Source organism: Mus caroli, unplaced genomic scaffold (assembly GCF_978045245.1).
Source record: "Mus caroli unplaced genomic scaffold, Mus_caroli_1 scaffold_5, whole genome shotgun sequence".
NCBI lineage: Eukaryota > Metazoa > Chordata > Mammalia > Rodentia > Muridae > Mus > Mus caroli.
This window is the reverse complement of record NW_028227260.1, coordinates 89,936,720-89,955,449: the sequence shown is the minus strand read 5'-3', so window position 1 is coordinate 89,955,449 and position 18,730 is coordinate 89,936,720. Positions and strand designations below refer to the sequence as shown.

Below are 18,730 nucleotides of genomic sequence, written 5' to 3'. Positions count from 1 at the left end.
ATCTTCTCCAGCATCATCTGTGTCTGCAATGATGATAATGGACTAAACCTGTGTACCTGTAAGCTAGTTCTAATTAAATGTGTTCCTTTATAAGAGTTGCCTTAGACACCAGTCTCTTGTAAGCAATAAAACCCAAACTAAGATAGAAGGGTTACCAAATCTTCTCAGGTCTCTCTGAATCTGGATCTGTTATGCATTTGCACTTAAATAAGATAGGAGTAGGGTAATCACGTGCATTTCTCTGTACATGTAAGTTCATGATAGTTTTTAAATATTTTCTTTTTTTTTAATTTCATAAATGTCTACAAAGTATCTTGATCACACACACTCCAAACTCCACCCTACCTTTCTCCTAGATCCTTCTACAAAAATATTCTATTTGGATTTTCATGAGCTCCTTCCTTCTTTAATAACACACTGAGATCATTCAATGGTGCAGTCAGGAACCTGGTATTGAGCCAATGGTGCAGTCATGAACCTGGTATTGAGCCAATCCCCGGGAGCAAGAGCAATCTACCAGAGTACATTTTTCATATATATATTATACAATAAAGTAAATAATTGACTGATCTTTCCTCAGAAGTTTTATGAGGACTTTTGATACTTTCCCTCAATTGTGCCAGATTATTACCTGGCTTAATTTTGTACCTCCTATCTTATGCATGTAACCCCATCTGCTGTGCCATGGTCATGTTCTGAGTTAACATACAACAGATTCTTAGACACTATGACATTTTCAATAAAGCACATGCTACTTCTTTCAGAGAAGGGTGCCTTGCATCCCTTCTCTCAGACATAACAAGAATCAAGAGATCCCCTTTCACTGACTAACTACTCCCCACTACTCACATAACCTGTTATTCATAGGGCGAGTTCAAGGCTAGGCACCTATCACATCTCAGAGATATACTTAATAGTAAACTGTATAAAAGACTGCCTAAATCTTTCTTGAACTTAGTCACATTTTGAACCTTAAAAGTTTCTAGCTCAAGACCTTCCAGTCGGCACCAGCACCAGGTCACCTAGGCACGGTGTCAGAGGACACCCCCAAGGTCCCTAGAGGACTCTCCACATGATTTTAGGACCACAGGTGAGTGGAACACAACTTCTGTTCCAATCCAATCTTGTGGGACCTGAGACAGCATTAGGAAAGCAGAAAACCCTGCCTGACCAGGGTCACAAATCCCTTCCAGTTGGCACCAGCACCAGGTCACCTTGGACACGGAGTTGGCAGACAACCCCAAGGTCCCTAGAGGACAGCTTCTGAGGCAGACCCTGTTTCAGGCTCCAGACATCAGGGAACCTTCCCTGCCAAAGGAGAGGTGTCCTCCCTGCCCGGGATGGGGCTTTGCCTGAGCACCTGGGGGAGCCATCTTGGTTGCCTGATCCCTCCAAGACTAGTCTGCACAGGTAAGAGTGTGGACTACAGAAGCTAACAGCTTCTGGGACAGGCAGAAGCCACACAGCTTCTGAGGCAAACGCAGTTTCAGGCTCCAGACATCCGGGCACCTTCCCTGCCAGAGGAGAGGGGTCCCCCCTGAGCCTGGAGGGTTTTGACAGAGCACCTGGGGGAGCCATCTTGGTTCCCGGAACCCTCCGAGACTAGTCTGCACAGGTGAGAGTATGGACTACAGAAGCTAAGAGCTTTTGGAACAGGCCCTGTTTCAGGACTTCATCTTCTGATAGAAGGCAGGTCAGAACACCAGATATCTGTGCACCTTCCCTGCAAGAGGAGAGCTTGCCTACAGAGAGTGCTCTGACAACTAAAACTCAGGAGACAGGTAGTCTCCCAGGTCTGCTGATAGAGGCTAACAGAATCATGAGAGGAACAAGCCCTAACCAGACACAACTATAACAAATAACTCCAGAGATTAGCAGATGGCAAAAGGTAAGAATGTTACTAACAGAAACCAAGACCACTCACCATTATCAGAACCCAGCAATCCCACCTCACCCAGTCCTGGGCACAGCAACACTCCCTAAAAGCTAGACCCGGATTTGAAGGCATATCTCATGATGATGGTAGAGGACATCAAGAAGGACTTTAATAACTCAAAGAAATACAGGAGAACACTGCTAAAGAGTTACAAGTCCTTTAAGAAAAACAGAAAAACACAACCAAACAGGTAGAAGTCGTTAAAGAAAAACAGGAAAACATATCCAAACAGGTGATGGAAATGAACAAAAGGGAAGTAGACACAATAAAGAAAATCCAAAGTGAAGAAACGCCAGAGATAGAAACCCTAGAAAAGAGATCTGGAAACAGATGCGAGCATCAGCAACAAAATACAAGAGATGGGACAGAGAATCACAGGTGCAGAAGATTCCATAGAGAACATGGGCCCAACAATCAAAGAAAATGCAAAATGCAAAAAGATCTTAACTCAAAACATCCAGGAAATCCAGAATAGAATGAAAAGACCAAACCTAGAGATAATAGGAGTAGATGAGAAGGAAGATTTTCAACTTAAAGGGCCAGCAAATATCTTCAACAAAATTATGAAAGAAAACTTCGCAAACCTAAAGAAAGATGCCCATGAACATACAAGAAGCCTACAGAACTCCAAATAGACTGGACCAGAAAAGAAAGTCCTCCCGACACATAATAATCAGAACAACAAATGCACTAAATAAAGATAGAATATGAAAAGCAGTAAGGGAAAAAGGTCAACTAACATATAAAGGCAGGACTATCAGAATTACACCAGATTTTCAACAGAGACTATGAAAGCCAGAAGATCCTGGACAGATGTTATACAGACACTAAGAGAACAGAAATGCCATCCCAGGCCACTATACCCAGGAAAACTCTCAATTAAAATAGATGGAGAAACCAAAGTATTCCATGACAAAACCAAATTCACAAAATATCTTTCCACGAATCCAGCCCTTCATAGGATAACAACAAAAAAAAAAAAAAAAAAAAAAACAACTAAAAAAAAAACCAAAAAAACCAATACAAGAACAGAAACCACACCATAGAAAAAGCAAGAAAGTAAACCTTCAACAAACTTAAAAGAAGACAGTGAAAAGAACAGAATGCCAACTCTAACAACAAAAAATATTAGGAAGCAACAATTAATTTTCCTTAATATCCCTTAATATCAATGGACTCAATTCCCCATTAAAAACAAACAGGACCCAACATTTTTCAGCTTACAGGAAAGCCACCTCAGGGACAAAAACAGACACTCCCTCAGACTAAAAGGCTGGAAAACAATTTGCCAATTAACGGTCCAAAGAAAAAATCTGGAGTAGCCATTCTACAATCTAACAAAATTGACTTCCAACCCAAAGTTATCAAAACAAAAAAAGGAGGGACACTTAATACTCATCAAAGGTAAAATCATCCAAGAGGAACTCTCAATTCTGAATATCTATGCTCCAAATGCAAGGACAGCCACATTCATTAAAGAAACTTTAGTAAAGCTCAAAGCACACATTGTACCTCACACAATAATAGTGGTACACTTCAACACACCACTTTCATCAAGGGACAGATCATGGAAATAGAAACTAAAGAGGGACACAGTGAAACTGAAAGAAGTTATAAAACAAATGGATTTACAGATATCTACAGAACATTTTATCCTAAAACAAAAGGATATACCTTCTTCTCAGCACTTCATGGTAACTTCTACAAAATTGACCATATAATTGGTCACAAAACAGGCCTCAACAGATACAGAAATATTGAAATTGTCCCATGCATCCTATCAGATCACGATGGACTAAGGCTGATCTTCAATAACAAAATAAATAATAGAAAGCCAAAACACACGTGGAAACTAAACAACACTCTTCTTAATGATACCTTGGTCAAGGAAGGAATAAAGAAAGAAATTAAGGACTTTATAGAGTTTAATGAAAATGAAGCCACATCATACCCAAACTTATGGGACACAATGAAAGCATTTCTAAGAGGAAAACTCATAGCTCCGAGTGCCTCCAAAAAGAAACTATAGAGAGTACACACTAGCAGCTTGACAACACATCTAAAAGCTATAGAACAAAAGGAAGCAAATTCACCCAAGAGTAGTAGACAGCAGGAAATAATCAAACTCAGGGGCGAAATCAACCAACTGGAAAGAAGAAGAACTATTCAAAGAATCAACCAAACAAGCAGCTGGTTCTTTGATAAAATCAACAAGATAGAAAGCCCTTAGCCAAACTCAGTACAGGGCACGGGGACAGCATCCTAATTAACAAAATCAGAAATGAAAAGGGAGACATAACAACATATCCTGAAGTAATCCAAAACACCATCAGATCCTTCTACAAAAGGTTATACTCAACAAAACTAGAAAACCTAGATGAAATGGACAAATTTTTGGAAAGATACCAGGTACCAAAGTGAAATCAGGATCAGATTAATGACCTAAAAAGTCCTATATCCACTAAAGAAACAGAAGCAGTCATTAATAGTCTCCCAACCAACAAAAGCCCAGGACCAGATGGGTTTAGTGCAGAGTTCTATCAGACCTTCAAAGACGAACGAGTTCCAGTTCTTCACAAATTATTCCAAAAAATAGGGAGAAAGTACTCTACCCATTCATTCTATAAAGACACAATTACTCTGATACCTAAACCACAAAAAGACCCAACAAAGATAGAGAACTTCAGACCAATTTCTCTTATGAATATCGACGCAAAAATACTCAATTAAATTCTAGGTAACTGAATTAAATAAAACATCAAAACAATCATCCATCCTGGCCAAGTAGGTTTCATTCCAGGGATGCAGGGATGGTTTAATATCCAGAAATCCATCAACACAATCCACTATATAAACGAACTCAAAGACAAAAATCACATGATCATCTCATTAGATTTGGTGAAAGCATTTGACAAATCCAACATCCATTCATGATAAAAGTCTTGGAAACATCAGGAATTCGAGGACCATACCTAAACATGATAAAAGCAATCTACAGCAAACCAGTAACCAACATCAAAGTTAATGGTGAAAAGCTGGAAGCAATCCAAATAAAATCGGGAACTAGACAAGGCTGCCTACTTTCTCCCTACCTATTCAACACAGTACTTGAAGTCCTAGCCAGAGCACTTCGACAACAAAAGGAAATCAAGGGGATACAAATTGGACAGGAAGAAGTCAAAATATCACTCTTTGCTGGTGATATGATAGTATATATAAGTGACCCTAAAAATTCCACAAGAGAACTCCTAAACCTGATAAACAGCTTCAGTGCAGTATCTGGATATAAAATTAACTCAAACAAGTCAATGGCCTTTCTCTACACAAAGGATAAACAGGCTGAGAAAGAAAATTAGGGAAACAACACCCTTCACAATATTCACAAATAATATAAAATACCCTGGTGTGACTCTAACTAAGGAAATGAAAGATCTGTATGATAAGAATTTCAAGTCTCAGAAGAAAGGAATTAAAGATCTCAGAAGATGGAAAGATCTCCCATGCTCATGGATTGGCAGGATCAATATAGTAAAAATGGCTATCTTGCCAAAAGCAATCTACAGATTCAATGCAATCCCCATCAAAATTCCAACTCAATTCTTCAACAAATTAGAAAGGACAATCTGAAAATTCATCTGGAATAACAAAAAACCTAGGATAGCAAAAACCCTTCTCAATGATAAAATAACCTCTGGTGCAATCACCATGCCTGACCTAAAGCTGTACTACAGAGCAATTGTGATAAAAACTGCCTGGTTCTTGTATAGCAACAGACAAGTAGACCAATGGAATAGAATTGAAGACCCAGAAATGAACCCACACACCTATGGTCACTTGATTCTTGACAAGGGAGCTAAAACTTCCAAGGGAAAAAGACAGCATTTTCAACAAATGGTGCTGGCACAACTGGTGATTATCATGCAGAAGAATGTGAGTTGATCCATTCCTATCTCCTTGTACAAAGGTCAAATGTAAGTGGATCAAGGAACTCCACATAAAACCAGAGACAGTGAAACTTGTAGAGGAGAAAGTGGGGAAAAGCCTCCAAGATATGGGCACAGGGGGAAAATTCCTGAATAGAACAGCAATGGCTTGTGCTGTAAGATCGAGAATAGACAAATAGGACCTCATAAAATGGCAAAGCTTCTGTAAGGTAAAAGAGACCGACAAAAAGACAAAAAGGCCACCAACAGATTGGGAAAGGATTTTTCCCTATCCTAAATCAGATAGGGGATTAATATCCAATATATATAAGGAACTCAAGAAGGTGGACTCCAGAAAGTCAAATAACCCCATTAAAAAATGGGGCTCAGAACTGAACAAAGAATTCTCACCTGAGGAATACCGAATGGCTGAGAAGCACCTGAAAAAATGTTCAACATCCTTAATCATCAGGGATATGCAAATCAAAACAACCCTGAGATTCCACTTCACTCCAGTAAGAATGCCTAAGATCAAAAATTCAGGTGACAGCAGATGCTGGCGAGGATGTGGAGAAAGAGGAACACTCCTCCATTGTTGGTGGGATTGCAAACTTATACAACCACTCTGGAAATCAGTCTGGTGGTTCCTCAGAAAATTGGACATAGTACTACCGGAGGATCCTGCAATACCTCTCCTGGGCATATATCCAGAAGATGTCCCAACCAGTAAGAAGGACACATGCTCCACTATGTTCATAGCAGCCAGATTTATAATAGCCAGAAGCTGGAAAGAACCCAGATGCCCCTCAACAGAGGAATGGATACAGAAAATGTGGTACATTTACACAATGGAGTACTACTCAGCTATTAAAAGGAATGAATTTATGAAATTCCTAGGCAAATGGATGGATCTGGAGGACATCATCCTGAGTGAGGTAACATATTCACAAAGGAACTCACACAATATGTACTCACTGATAAGTGGATATTAGCCCAAAAACTTAGGATACCCAAGATATAAGATACAATTTGTTAAACGCATGAAACTCAAGAAGAATGAAGGCCAAAGTGTGGACACTGTGCCCCTTCTTGGAGTTGGGAACAAAACACCCATGGAAAGAGTTACAGAGATAAAGTTTGGAGCTGTGAAGAAAGGATGGACCATTTAAGACTGCCATATCCAGGGATCCATCCCATAATCAGCTTCCAAACGCTGACACCATTGCATACACTAGCAAGATTTTGCTGAAAGGACCCTGATATAGCTGTCTCTTGTGAGGCTATTCTGGAGCCTAGCATACACAGAAGTGTATGCTCACAGTCATCTATTGGAATAGATCACAGGGCCTCCAGTAGAGGAGCTAGAGAAAGGACCCAAGGATCTAAAGGGATCTGCAACCCTATAGGTAGAACAACAATATGAACTAACCATTATCCCCCGGAGCTCGTGTCTCTAGCTTCATATGTATCAGAAGAGATACATATCTTACATAAAGAAAAGGTTCTGAAAAAAATGTGTAGCTCTCTTTCTAGGCCATGAAGAAAATAAGACAATAAAGATTACTATGATAAGGAAATCATAACAAATGTTTTGCTCAACATCATAACCAGCATTAACTTGAAAAGGCTCAAATTTCCCAATGAACACATTTTAAAAAGAATATTATTTCACTTGTATTCTTAATCTTTCCTCTTTATTTTCAGTCATAATTGAGGAAACAAATATGTAAATATTTGTATATGTATATATTTGCATAAACTTTATAAAATGAAATTTAACGAGGCAGTACTATGAAGAAAGAGTATGCTCAGTATCTATGTGTGGGGATTTCAAGTAAAAAGGAATGCTGAAAATGAAGTTAAAAGAATGCATATAAATTCATCAACCTTGTCCACAGATTTCAAAATAACACTGCCTTTTAATTTTATGGCAACTTGTCAATTAACAGCTGTAGAGTAATACAGACCTCACAATAACTTGTATGCTATAATTTATTAGCATTTATGGAACTTCTCCCCAGCCTTATGCTTTAATAGTCCCACCTTAACTATGAAAACCAGAAGTTTCTAATATCCATAAATTAAGATGATACTACCAATAATCTAAGGTTATTTTTAATTTTCATTTTTTAACCGCTGGATTTTCACATATATGCATGCAAAATAGGCCATGGGATAGGATCAGAAACATCATCTCACAACTTATAGTTCACCTAAATTAGCATCATAAACCTTGTGGGTAACTGTGAACAAATTGTTTTAACAGGCCAACCTAATGATCTGGGTACGTGATGAAGTTTGAGCAGTAGTATACTAGATTATGCATCCAAAAAGTTCATGGGGTACTTAGTTAAATAGTGTATGCTTCACTACTACAATATATATTACAATGTGTATAGCAAGAGATATTTAAGCTAAAGACCAATTATTATCTCTAGTCTATCCAAGCACTCATACGTCTATCCATTTATCAATTCAAGAAAGTCATGATTACATGTTTAATCTAAGAAAAGTTAGCTCTTACGTGATAAAGTCTAGAAGTGAGGCATGCTGCAAATGGAGTTGCATCACCCTTTCAACGTTATCCACGGGTAAGGACTGGCTTGAGTTAATACCAGGTGGCAGTTTTCCACTCAAGTGAAGTATCACATCATAAATTGTCTTATTATATTTGGAAAAATCATACTGTCTGGAATATTTCTTGGGTGGTGAGGATGTTGAATAGAATTGTATTTTCTGCACATCCCTATAAGTTAAAAGGAATAAATGAACATCAGTCTCAAAATGTCACTTTACACAAAAATATAATCAATAACTAAAACAAATAATATTAAGGTAGAGAGAGCAATACATTTTAAAATGCAATTCATGTGGTTATTGTTTGTCAGCACAAATTAAATTTTTAAATATTCCCAAAGACATTATACCATCTCTTTTGCACATATATCACTAATGCTACAATTGAGGTGCTGAAGGAATGGATTGGAAACAGACTGGGTTTAAGAGAAGACATTAAGGGTTGATTCCTGATCTTACTGCATGTTAATATAGTAAGTAACTTAAATTCACTGTGTACAATCCTGCATTGTATAATCTAAATATGATTTCTATAGGTTCCCATGTAATATAAAATTTTAAATACATATCATACATCATCTGATATATGCCCCTCAATTAGATGACACTTTCAAACATGGCTACTTCCTTCTAAAAACTAACTCTACCTACACTGTTAAGAGTTTACAGGTATATGCTAAGGCTGTGTTTGTATTTCAGCCAGTGGGAATAAAGGTGGGTCATTCCAGTTGGATCAGCCAGACTTAGAAGTTATTCGGATGTGATACCTTGCCAGAATAGCCATATTGCTAGATTAAAATTTCTCTACAAAGGTTGCATAGGAAAAGGAGAAAAATATCAGTCAAGGTTAAATTAAAGAAGAAAAAGCAAAGGGCGTGTGACAAAATGGAAGAGACAACATCAAAAGATGAAGGAGGCCAGTGTGATGGTTACAAAAGCATCACAAGTAAGCAAATAAGACCAAAGGACACTAAATCTATGTAAAGTTCACAATCAAATATTATCTTATATAATTAATGGCTCACTAATAAGTTAATCTAAAGCAAAACTATTATGTTGAAGAAGTACACATGAATCACAGAATTTATAATTGCATCATTCTGGCCTCCATATTCCCCAAATAATTCATTGGTTTACATAAATTAATTGAGTCTGTTTCATTGAAAATGATTAAAGGACACTATACTTTTAAAAATGCAAAATAAAAAAAAATATAAAGCATATAAATGTCACCTTCTTATTGTCTCAGGAATAGAAAGAGAATGGGGTCCTTCTGGCCAGCCAAACAGACTGAACCATGTCTGAGCTGCATTCACAACCTTCTGAAAATAGTCAAAAGCCTTCGATCCTTCCTCGGGTGCAAAGAATTGTTGATACTTCTCTTCATTTTCCAGTTGTTTAGCATATAATCTTTCTGCAATACTTTCATCTGAGTCAAAGTAATCACGTGAAATTTCCATCCCTAGAGTCCACATTTGTTGTACAATATTATTATTTGAACACAGAGTATTCCTCTACTTAACTTTACTTGTAATCGATAAAATTAAACCTTGTCAACACATTTTTCTATTCTCTTCAAAATATTTTATATTTACTATATTTTCAAATAATTATTACATTATTATTTCCAAATATACAGAATGTTTAAAGTACATTTATTAAATATAGAAAAAAGTGATGTTTTATACTTTTCAGGAAATATCCTCAAAATATGCCTCTTTACTTTTGTTTATATAATAAAAGCTTATTTACATTTCTTTACTATTGCTTATTATACAAGTAGACTTTAGCTAAAAGAGTTACAAAAACAAAATACCTACTAATATTCAAAATGTCTTTCTGAGTAATACACAAATATAACAAAATATTTTGTGTTATGTAAACTTTAATGAGTATAAATTATTATATTGTATTTTATTAAAAGTATTTTCTTATATAATCACAAAAATACAGATTCACACTATTGAAGTTGCATTTTTCCAATCAATAAAAATTAAGTTTAAACATATGACACAGACCTATATAAAAAATATTTGATGTTAATCTTAAAAAATACCAAACTCTCACATTACCTATGCTTACTACTTTGTAAGATAGGCAACCTGGAATCCAAATAGAACATGTACTGAAACCCATAAATCTGCAATTCACAATCTCCATACAGGAGCTACTTATAATGTTACAAATAAGTTATAAGGGTGAAATCAACAGGATATTTAACATTTTAGTTAAATGTAAAAAAAAAAAAAAACAAAAAACTATTCTTAGGTTTTTGCACTCAGCTACTTAATTAATGGAAGTAAGAGATACAAATTTTGGCATATATAATATTACTGAGGCACTAAGAATACTATAAATGTAGAGAATGTCTATTGATATTCATTAAAAACTTATGGAGAGCAGATGGTCCACTCTGACTTTGATAAACCCATGTAATTTTTAATGAATTTATTGTTCAAAATAGCTATGTTTTGACATTAAGATTATATCATTGACTAGATTTGATAAGCACACTATACTTTTTCACATACCAACAAATAGGTTCCCACATATAACTTCAGCATCATTAAACTTGGGAACAAGAGATCCTCTTTTCATTTTCGGTGAAGCAAATGATTTGGAATCTCTACGTGGAACCAGAAAACTGCCTCTAGGCTTTGTAATATTTCCTTGTTTTTCTACAAATGACAAATTAGAGCATAGTTAGCCAAAGAAATTTTTGTAAATTTAATATGGTATTTAACTTGTATTTCATAATTCACATAAAACAGTAAAAGAAACTCTAAATATCAATTTTATTATCACATGAGTTAATAAATTAAAATGGCACAAATGGTGGTATGGGTCCCTAAATCTAATGAAATTTATTTGATGATTGTCATATCAGTAGAAAAATGAACAATATTATCTTTAGAACAAAACATGTAAAACATTTTAAATGTTGCTACATCAAATAATTAGAATTATAATATAAAAGACATAAAGGGGTTGCTAACACAAATACCTATTCCTAGTTGATACTCAAGAAACCAGGAAAGGGGATAATATTTGAAATGTAAATAAAGAAAATGTCTAATAAAAAGTGAAATCACTTCTTATTCATTAGTTGATACCATTTTGGAGATTTAAAACCCTATTCCAATCTTGGACTACTATATACTTTATAGTTTTCAACTCATAGTATGTATTTAACTTAATAAAAAGAACAATATCAACCAACCAGACACCTCAGAGCTCCCAGGGACTAAACAATCAACTGAAGAGTACACATGGAGGGACTCGTGGCTCCAGCTGCATATGTAACAAAGGATTGTGCTATCTGGCATCAATGGTAAAGCAGCCCCTTGGTCCTTTAGAGGGTTGATGCCCCAGTGTAGAGGAATGCTAGGGAGGTGAGGCGGGAGTGGATGGGTGAGTGGGTGGTGGAGCACCTTCAAAGAAGCAGTGTGGAGGGGGGATTGGATAGGAGGTTTGCAAAGGGAAAACCTGAAAGATGGACAGCATTTGAAATGTAAATAAAGAAAATATCCAACAAAAATAAAACCACATATATTCCAAATGGTTGCTAATATGTCATACATACAAAGGCATATATATGCATATGTATACACACACATATATATGCATATTCTGTCAGAAACGTAAACATGTACAGTTGAAAAAATTGAGGTTGCACTGGAGAGATTTAAAAGAGCTGCTCTTTTCTAAGTTCAATTCTCAGCAACTACATGGTGGCTCATGACCATTCATAATGAGATCTGGTGCTCTCTTAGGCCTGCAGGCATCCATCCAGGCAGACCACTGTATATATAATAAATAAATCTTTTTTTTTAATAAAGTCATAGGTTCACCAGGACTACTCTTTAGCCCCTAAACTCTGGGTATCTTTCATACAAAGTATCTGAAAAGAATCTTACCTAAACATAAGAAACCAGAAACCCTTAAGTCACAGTGAGGATTACTTTAAAGGCAGCTTCAAATATCAATAGGCTGTCATACACCAAATTTCCTCCTAATATTTTTAGAGCAAAACCAGTCATAATTTGTAAAAGAAAGTTTTGGGGCACTTGGAGCCTTAGGTCTTAGTTCTTCTTCTCTCTCTCTCTCTCTCTCTCTCTCTCTCTCTCTCTCTCTCTCTCTCTCTCTCATCTCTATCTCTCTCTCTCTGTCACTCTCTCTGCAACTCTATAATAGCAACTGGACTATTCTATAAATATCTTTAAAACTCAATTTTTGTGATAGTTAAAATATACTACTTGACATATAACCCATGTTTAATGGTAATATGCAGGTAAAAATGTTTTCTTGGAGTTTTAGAATTTAAATCACCCATTATATAATATAGATAATACAGGAAAAATATGTTTTTACCTATCATATACTATGTGAAACATTCTGGATAAAAGACTGAAAAGGGAAATTAGCTCCATTTTCAAAGATTTTATGAATGTCAGAAAAGTATGCAGATGTGAAGTTTGCGAAATCAAAATTAAGCTTGGAGTATGGCAGGAAAATGACAGTTATGAGAGTATTGAAGATGAATGAAAATTTCATACACATAAAGGCAAGGCTCTTCCTTGGTACAAAGGTATATAGTGTCTAATAGATACAATTGTCAAATCATCAAAAAGATATCAAATAAAGAACCATCCAGAGAGTAGAATAACTCATGGGAGCTTGTTATGACTTAAACACAGAAGATAAAATGTCCAAAAATGAGAATGAAGCCACTATCTGAGCTATGAAATACGGGACCTTGTTGTTTTCATTCTATCAGTAATGGTAGTTTATATAAAGATTTTATTTTTTATTTGTATTTATAAATAGTGGGTTTCATTTATGAGATACCACTGAGATATCATGTATGTATAATTTATATACAGCAAAATTATTTTTGTCCTATTTGCCCCCATTATCATGTGAGAGAGTGCATCTGGTCTTCTGTGTATGGATGCTTGGAGAAGACTGAAGACAACTTTGGAACTGTGAGAGCTATATTTATAGAAAGTCATGAGCTGTTAACAGAACTTGGGACACACTCCCTCACAAATACAAATAGATCTTTCTATGCATTGAGCATAGTGGTATTGAACTGTAATACTAGCACTAGGAGGGTGAGGCAATATGGTTGCACATTCAAGGCTATCTCAATGGTTACAGAAGTTTCCAATGGTTGCTAATGAGGCCAAATTCCTCACTGTTATTCTGTAGGCAGTTAGTGATTGTTGTAGGAGGAACATGGGGTCTTATTAGCAACTCCAATCAAATCATGTCGGAAAAAATCCCAAAGAAACAAAAATCAAAAGCATGAAAGTGTAAAGAGAGCTAACTGAGATAAAGAAGGAGATCAACAAAAAGGGGACAAGAGAAGATAATGGGGGCAAATAGGATAAAAGTAAAATAAAATGGAACATAAAACTAGTGTTACTTTGTACTTGAGACAATAATATATCAATATCTATCTGATGAAAACTATAAACTAGTTCACAGTGAGTTCTCAAGGTGCCCATCAGACATTTTGTTTCTAATTTTGCATGTAGTTTGCTTCAATCTTTTCTTTTATTATTTACATTCCAAATACTGTTGCCCCAACAGTATTATTTAGATAGTAAATTATTAAGAACCTGCACAGGGAGAGACTGCAATCAGCCATAAACAACTTACCTTCCTTTAAAACAACTCTCTGAGTGTCTAAATGAACTGCCAAATATAGATAAATAGTAAGAATACAATTTTCTGATGTTGCAGTAACTGGAAGTGAGAACCTAAAAACAAAAATATTTTTATCAATAAACTAATCATTCACATGTAGCTAAGACAAAAATATTTTTTAATTATTTTAAATTCTTATAATGCTTAAAACTCAAATGATTAATCATTTGTTTTTTTCCTTTTCTCTTGTTTTTAGTAATCACTAAGAATATCTTGAAAGTTTGTAAATTTAAATTTTCAATAGTTTATAAGCTTCACTTATAAAATACACTCCAGAAAAGTGATGATTATCTCTGCAGGTTTCAAGACACAGATTCAAGTTATATGTCAAGCAGTATGGACATTCTAAAATGTAGAATTACCATAGTACATTTCTATCCAACCTCAACATACTCTACACAGCATTCTACATAAAGGAAATACTATCACATCCATGTTAACTGCTATACTGTTTATAACAGCAAAGATACTGAACCAAAAGCTTCCTCACTTATGAATATATGTATATGTATATGCGTGTATGTGTGTGGGAGGGAGAGACAGAGACAGACAGACAGAGAAAGAGACACAGAGAGAGAGACAGAGACAGACAGACAAACAGAACTTGGAAATAGGAAACTGGGAAATGAAAGGAGATCAGTGAAAAAAAGGAAGGAGATTGATTAGAAAAAGGTATGAAGAATGAATATGAACAAAATACATGATACAACTAAAAAATTAATTATCTTCCTAAAATTCAAAACTATTGATAATGAATATGAGCCAATCAAAAAGAAGACAAACAAATAAAAGTCCACATCTTTTGGAATTAGATTTGAAATTACCACAGTTAATTACTCACAGTAATGACCTTCTAAATTAAATAGCATGAAGTCATCATTGGTAACTTTGGTTTACAAATGATTAAAATTATAGAAGAGAAACAATACTGTAGCAACTGTGGATGCTCTCCTTTTGTGCTCTAATGCACTGAGATACCATGAACTGGTATTTTGTTACTACTTTCTGGGTAGACAATCTATTACAGGCACATAAAATCAAAACATAGGAATTGTTCTTGGAGTCAGGTTCATAATTGCCACATATACTGTATGGGATCTTTAAAGCCCTGGTCCCTGCCTCAAGAAAATCATAGCCATAGTAAGAATAGAAAAACCTGTATAGTTCACTTCTTTTCCACAGAATATCAGAAAATCAGATTGAAGCAAAGACTTTTACTTTAAACTTCATATACATAAACTTCATATATATACATACATACATACATGGTCACTGCATTTGGATTCTTCTACCACCTTTTTTTATGGGAACATTTCCTTAGTATACAAAAAAAAATGCTTATTCGTGGCCACTATTACCAAAGTACAACATGGTCAAACAAAATGAAAACTATCCCTTGAAACATTATAATTAAGAAAAATAGTTAAAAACAAGTTTTGTTCCAAGAACAAAGTTTGAATATGTATACTGTTTTCTTTTTCCTATTTTAAAACAAGCTTGTTGAAGACTACAAAGAAAAGTCACTGTCTGCAAGGATAAAAACAGAATAATAAAAATATGTAGTTAATTGCACTCATCCTGGGGCAAATAGTGTAGAAATCAGATAAGGTATCTAGCACAGAAAGAGAGATACTTTATTCATTTGTATTATTATACATAGATTAAGATATAAAAAATTTGCTTTTGAAATTAGTATACCATATATTTTATTATATGTATTTCTGAAATAATAGAGCTAATGGTGCCATGTAAGTGAATTGCAGTAATATTTATAGATTTCCCAATGTCAAATCTGATATATGTTATTAAAAAAAATAACTCTGAAAATGCTCAGTTACACAAACAGTACAATGGAAAGGCACTGTACCATAATGGGTTTCAATTCAAATCCAGAAATCAAATGAAAGCCTTGGCATTCCAGTAACTTAAAATTGTTATGAAAATTGTTATTATTGTACTGGGCAGTAATCAACATTTTGATCAGACAAGATTGATAATGTGATTTTGTATGATTATATAAATAATGAAATGGATAAATACTATTGTGATATGATAAAATATTTCCCAGTATTAATAATACTGAATTTGTTTAATATATTATACTGAACCATCAGATATCTTCGTTTCTTTTTAGAGTAGTATTTAAGTATATGATTTATATCGCGTAGAATCCACTCATTGAGATATATAATTAAGTGATTTTTAACAATTTCACAGAATCCACAACCTCTATCATTACTTAATTAGAATACTGTCAGAATCCTTAAATCAAAAGAGAGAAGTAACAACCACATTAAAAGTAATGTTCAATTTGCCACTTTCACTAGCTAGCATCTGATTTTTATCTCTATTAATTTGTGTATTGTAGACATTTGTTAGAAAGTTAATAAATATATGGATGACTTGTTAAGACAATGTGGATATCCCTTCCCTTACGAAACTTTCATATTTTTCTTAGAATTTTAAGACCACATAATATTCATCAGATAAGACCAGAAATATCTCATAATTTATAACTCAACACTCCAGTCACATTTTATCTCTACTTATTTATCCATTATTAGTGAAGGTTAGAAACTCTTATGCATTTGCCAGGCACTGGCATAGCCTCATACGAGACAGCTATAACAGGGTCCTTTCAGCAAAATCTTTCTGGCATATGCAATAGTGTCTGGGTTTGGTGGCTGATTATGGGATGGATCCCTGGGTGGGGTATTCTCTGGATAGTCCATCCTTTCGTCTTAGCTCCAAACTTTGTCTCTGTAATTCCTTTCACGGGTATTTTGTTCCCTATTCTAAGGAGGAATGTAGTATCCAGCCATTGGTCTTCCCTCTTCTTGATTTTCATGTATTTTGCAAATTGTATCTTGGGTGTTCTATGTTTGTAGGCTAATATTCACTTATCAGTGAGTGCATATCTAATGACTTCTTTTGTGACTGGGTATCTCTAGCTGCATATGTAGCAGAACATGGCCTAGTCGGCCATCACTGGGAAAAGAGGCCCCCTTGGTATTGCAAACTTTATTTGCCCCAGTACAAGGGAATGCCAGGGCCAAGAAGCGGGAGTGTGTGGGTAGGGGAGCAGAGCAGAGAGAGGGTATAGGGAACTTTTGGGATAGCATTTGAAATATATATAAAGAAAATATCTAATAAAAAATAAAGAAAAAAAAATTCTTATGCTTGTTGCTCCCCAGTATCTTTAAGGAGATAATGTTGAAGCTTCCTGTTCAATCTCTGAGACAAATGTCTAGTAATTATAATATTTGAATTTTACAACAGCAAAAGAACTATTATGATCTGACAAAAATACGAAGCATAATGTTAAATAATATGATATCATTTTATATTTATTAGACTTATGTTCGATTAACATTATAACTAGTTCAAAGGAGGTAAATTCATAGAGCAGGAGAAAGAATAGGGGATGGAAAGAGAGAAGAAAGAGAGAGGAAAGAGAGATAGGAGGGAGAGGGAAGAGGTGGGAGAGAGAGGGGAGAAGAGAAGGAGAGGTAATGTGGGAGAGAGAAAAAGCGAGGGAGGAAGGAAGAAGTGAAGGAGAGAGGGGAAGAGAAAGAAAGAAGGGGGTTTACCCCATCTGCTAAATATTCCTCTACTGGTTTTTACTGAAGCTTTCAAATTCATGTCTCAATCACAATATAGTTTTAGTTTCATAAACCATTTAAATCTTCCTATTCAAATAAACTGTTACATACAATTCCACATCAGAATGGAAGATAATTTTATTCAATATTAATATACTACGTGTGCTATGGTAATGAAATCGTAAGCCTTGAATGGTCCTAGTGCGATAAAATTTTGTAATATACATAATAGGACTTGAACACAAATTCAGATCCAAATAAAAATTAGTATTCCAATTTCATCTGCTGTGAGTTTGGAATTATATTTTACAATGAATTTTTTTTAAACAAATGAAATTATATAAATATAATTAACAAACTAATTAACTTTCCTTAATAGATGTTAGGTATTTTTCCTAAAAGACTCCCACAGTACCATTTTCTGGTGCTGATTCATATTTGTTAATATTTCACTGTTCAATCTCTCTTGACATTTTCCGATATTTGATCTTTTCAGATCCCTTCTTTACTAAGTTTTTGGTACATATAAATCACTGCGAGAAAAATTTTAACACACAGATGCTGTCTCTTAGATCTGGACTTGGAGATGAAATTATACCTTTCAAACTAGCTTAAAGGATGGTGCCAGTCTAGTAAGCTCAGCATCAAATGGAAACTCTATAGATATATACTGCTACAGAATTACTTCTAGACACACCATCTACTCTAGGCAGGGAGCTCAAGATTTTTTTTTTTTTATTGTGTCGTCAAACGTAAGTTTTTTGTTTCTTTGTTTGTTTGTTTGTTTTTTTATTGAGTCACCTGCAGGGTAACATTTTAAGCCTGACTTAGAGCCATGGCTCCTTTTAAGTTAAGTGGTGAGCATTTAATCTTTCAGCATTAAGTTTATTCCTCAAATGAATTCTATCATATACTTCTCAATGTAAGGAGACATTGTCTAAAACCTCACATACAATTCTAATGTCATATCAGTTCTCTTA

General features: G+C 35.0%; 1 protein-coding gene across 1 annotated transcript in view; it reads right to left on the bottom strand.

Annotated features, from left to right (window-relative positions):
* The window catches only part of Cfap47 (cilia and flagella associated protein 47), a 262,175-nt gene that overhangs the window by 169,132 nt on the left and 74,313 nt on the right, over positions 1 to 18,730 (bottom strand). Inside the window, exons 27-30 of the mRNA XM_085838136.1 lie at positions 14,101 to 14,201; positions 10,968 to 11,114; positions 9,670 to 9,898; positions 8,384 to 8,605 (exon numbers count right to left, since the gene is read on the bottom strand). Of these exons, the coding sequence (XP_085694262.1) occupies positions 8,384 to 8,605; positions 9,670 to 9,898; positions 10,968 to 11,114; positions 14,101 to 14,201 (699 nt within the window). The remainder of the gene's footprint in view (positions 1 to 8,383; positions 8,606 to 9,669; positions 9,899 to 10,967; positions 11,115 to 14,100; positions 14,202 to 18,730) is intronic.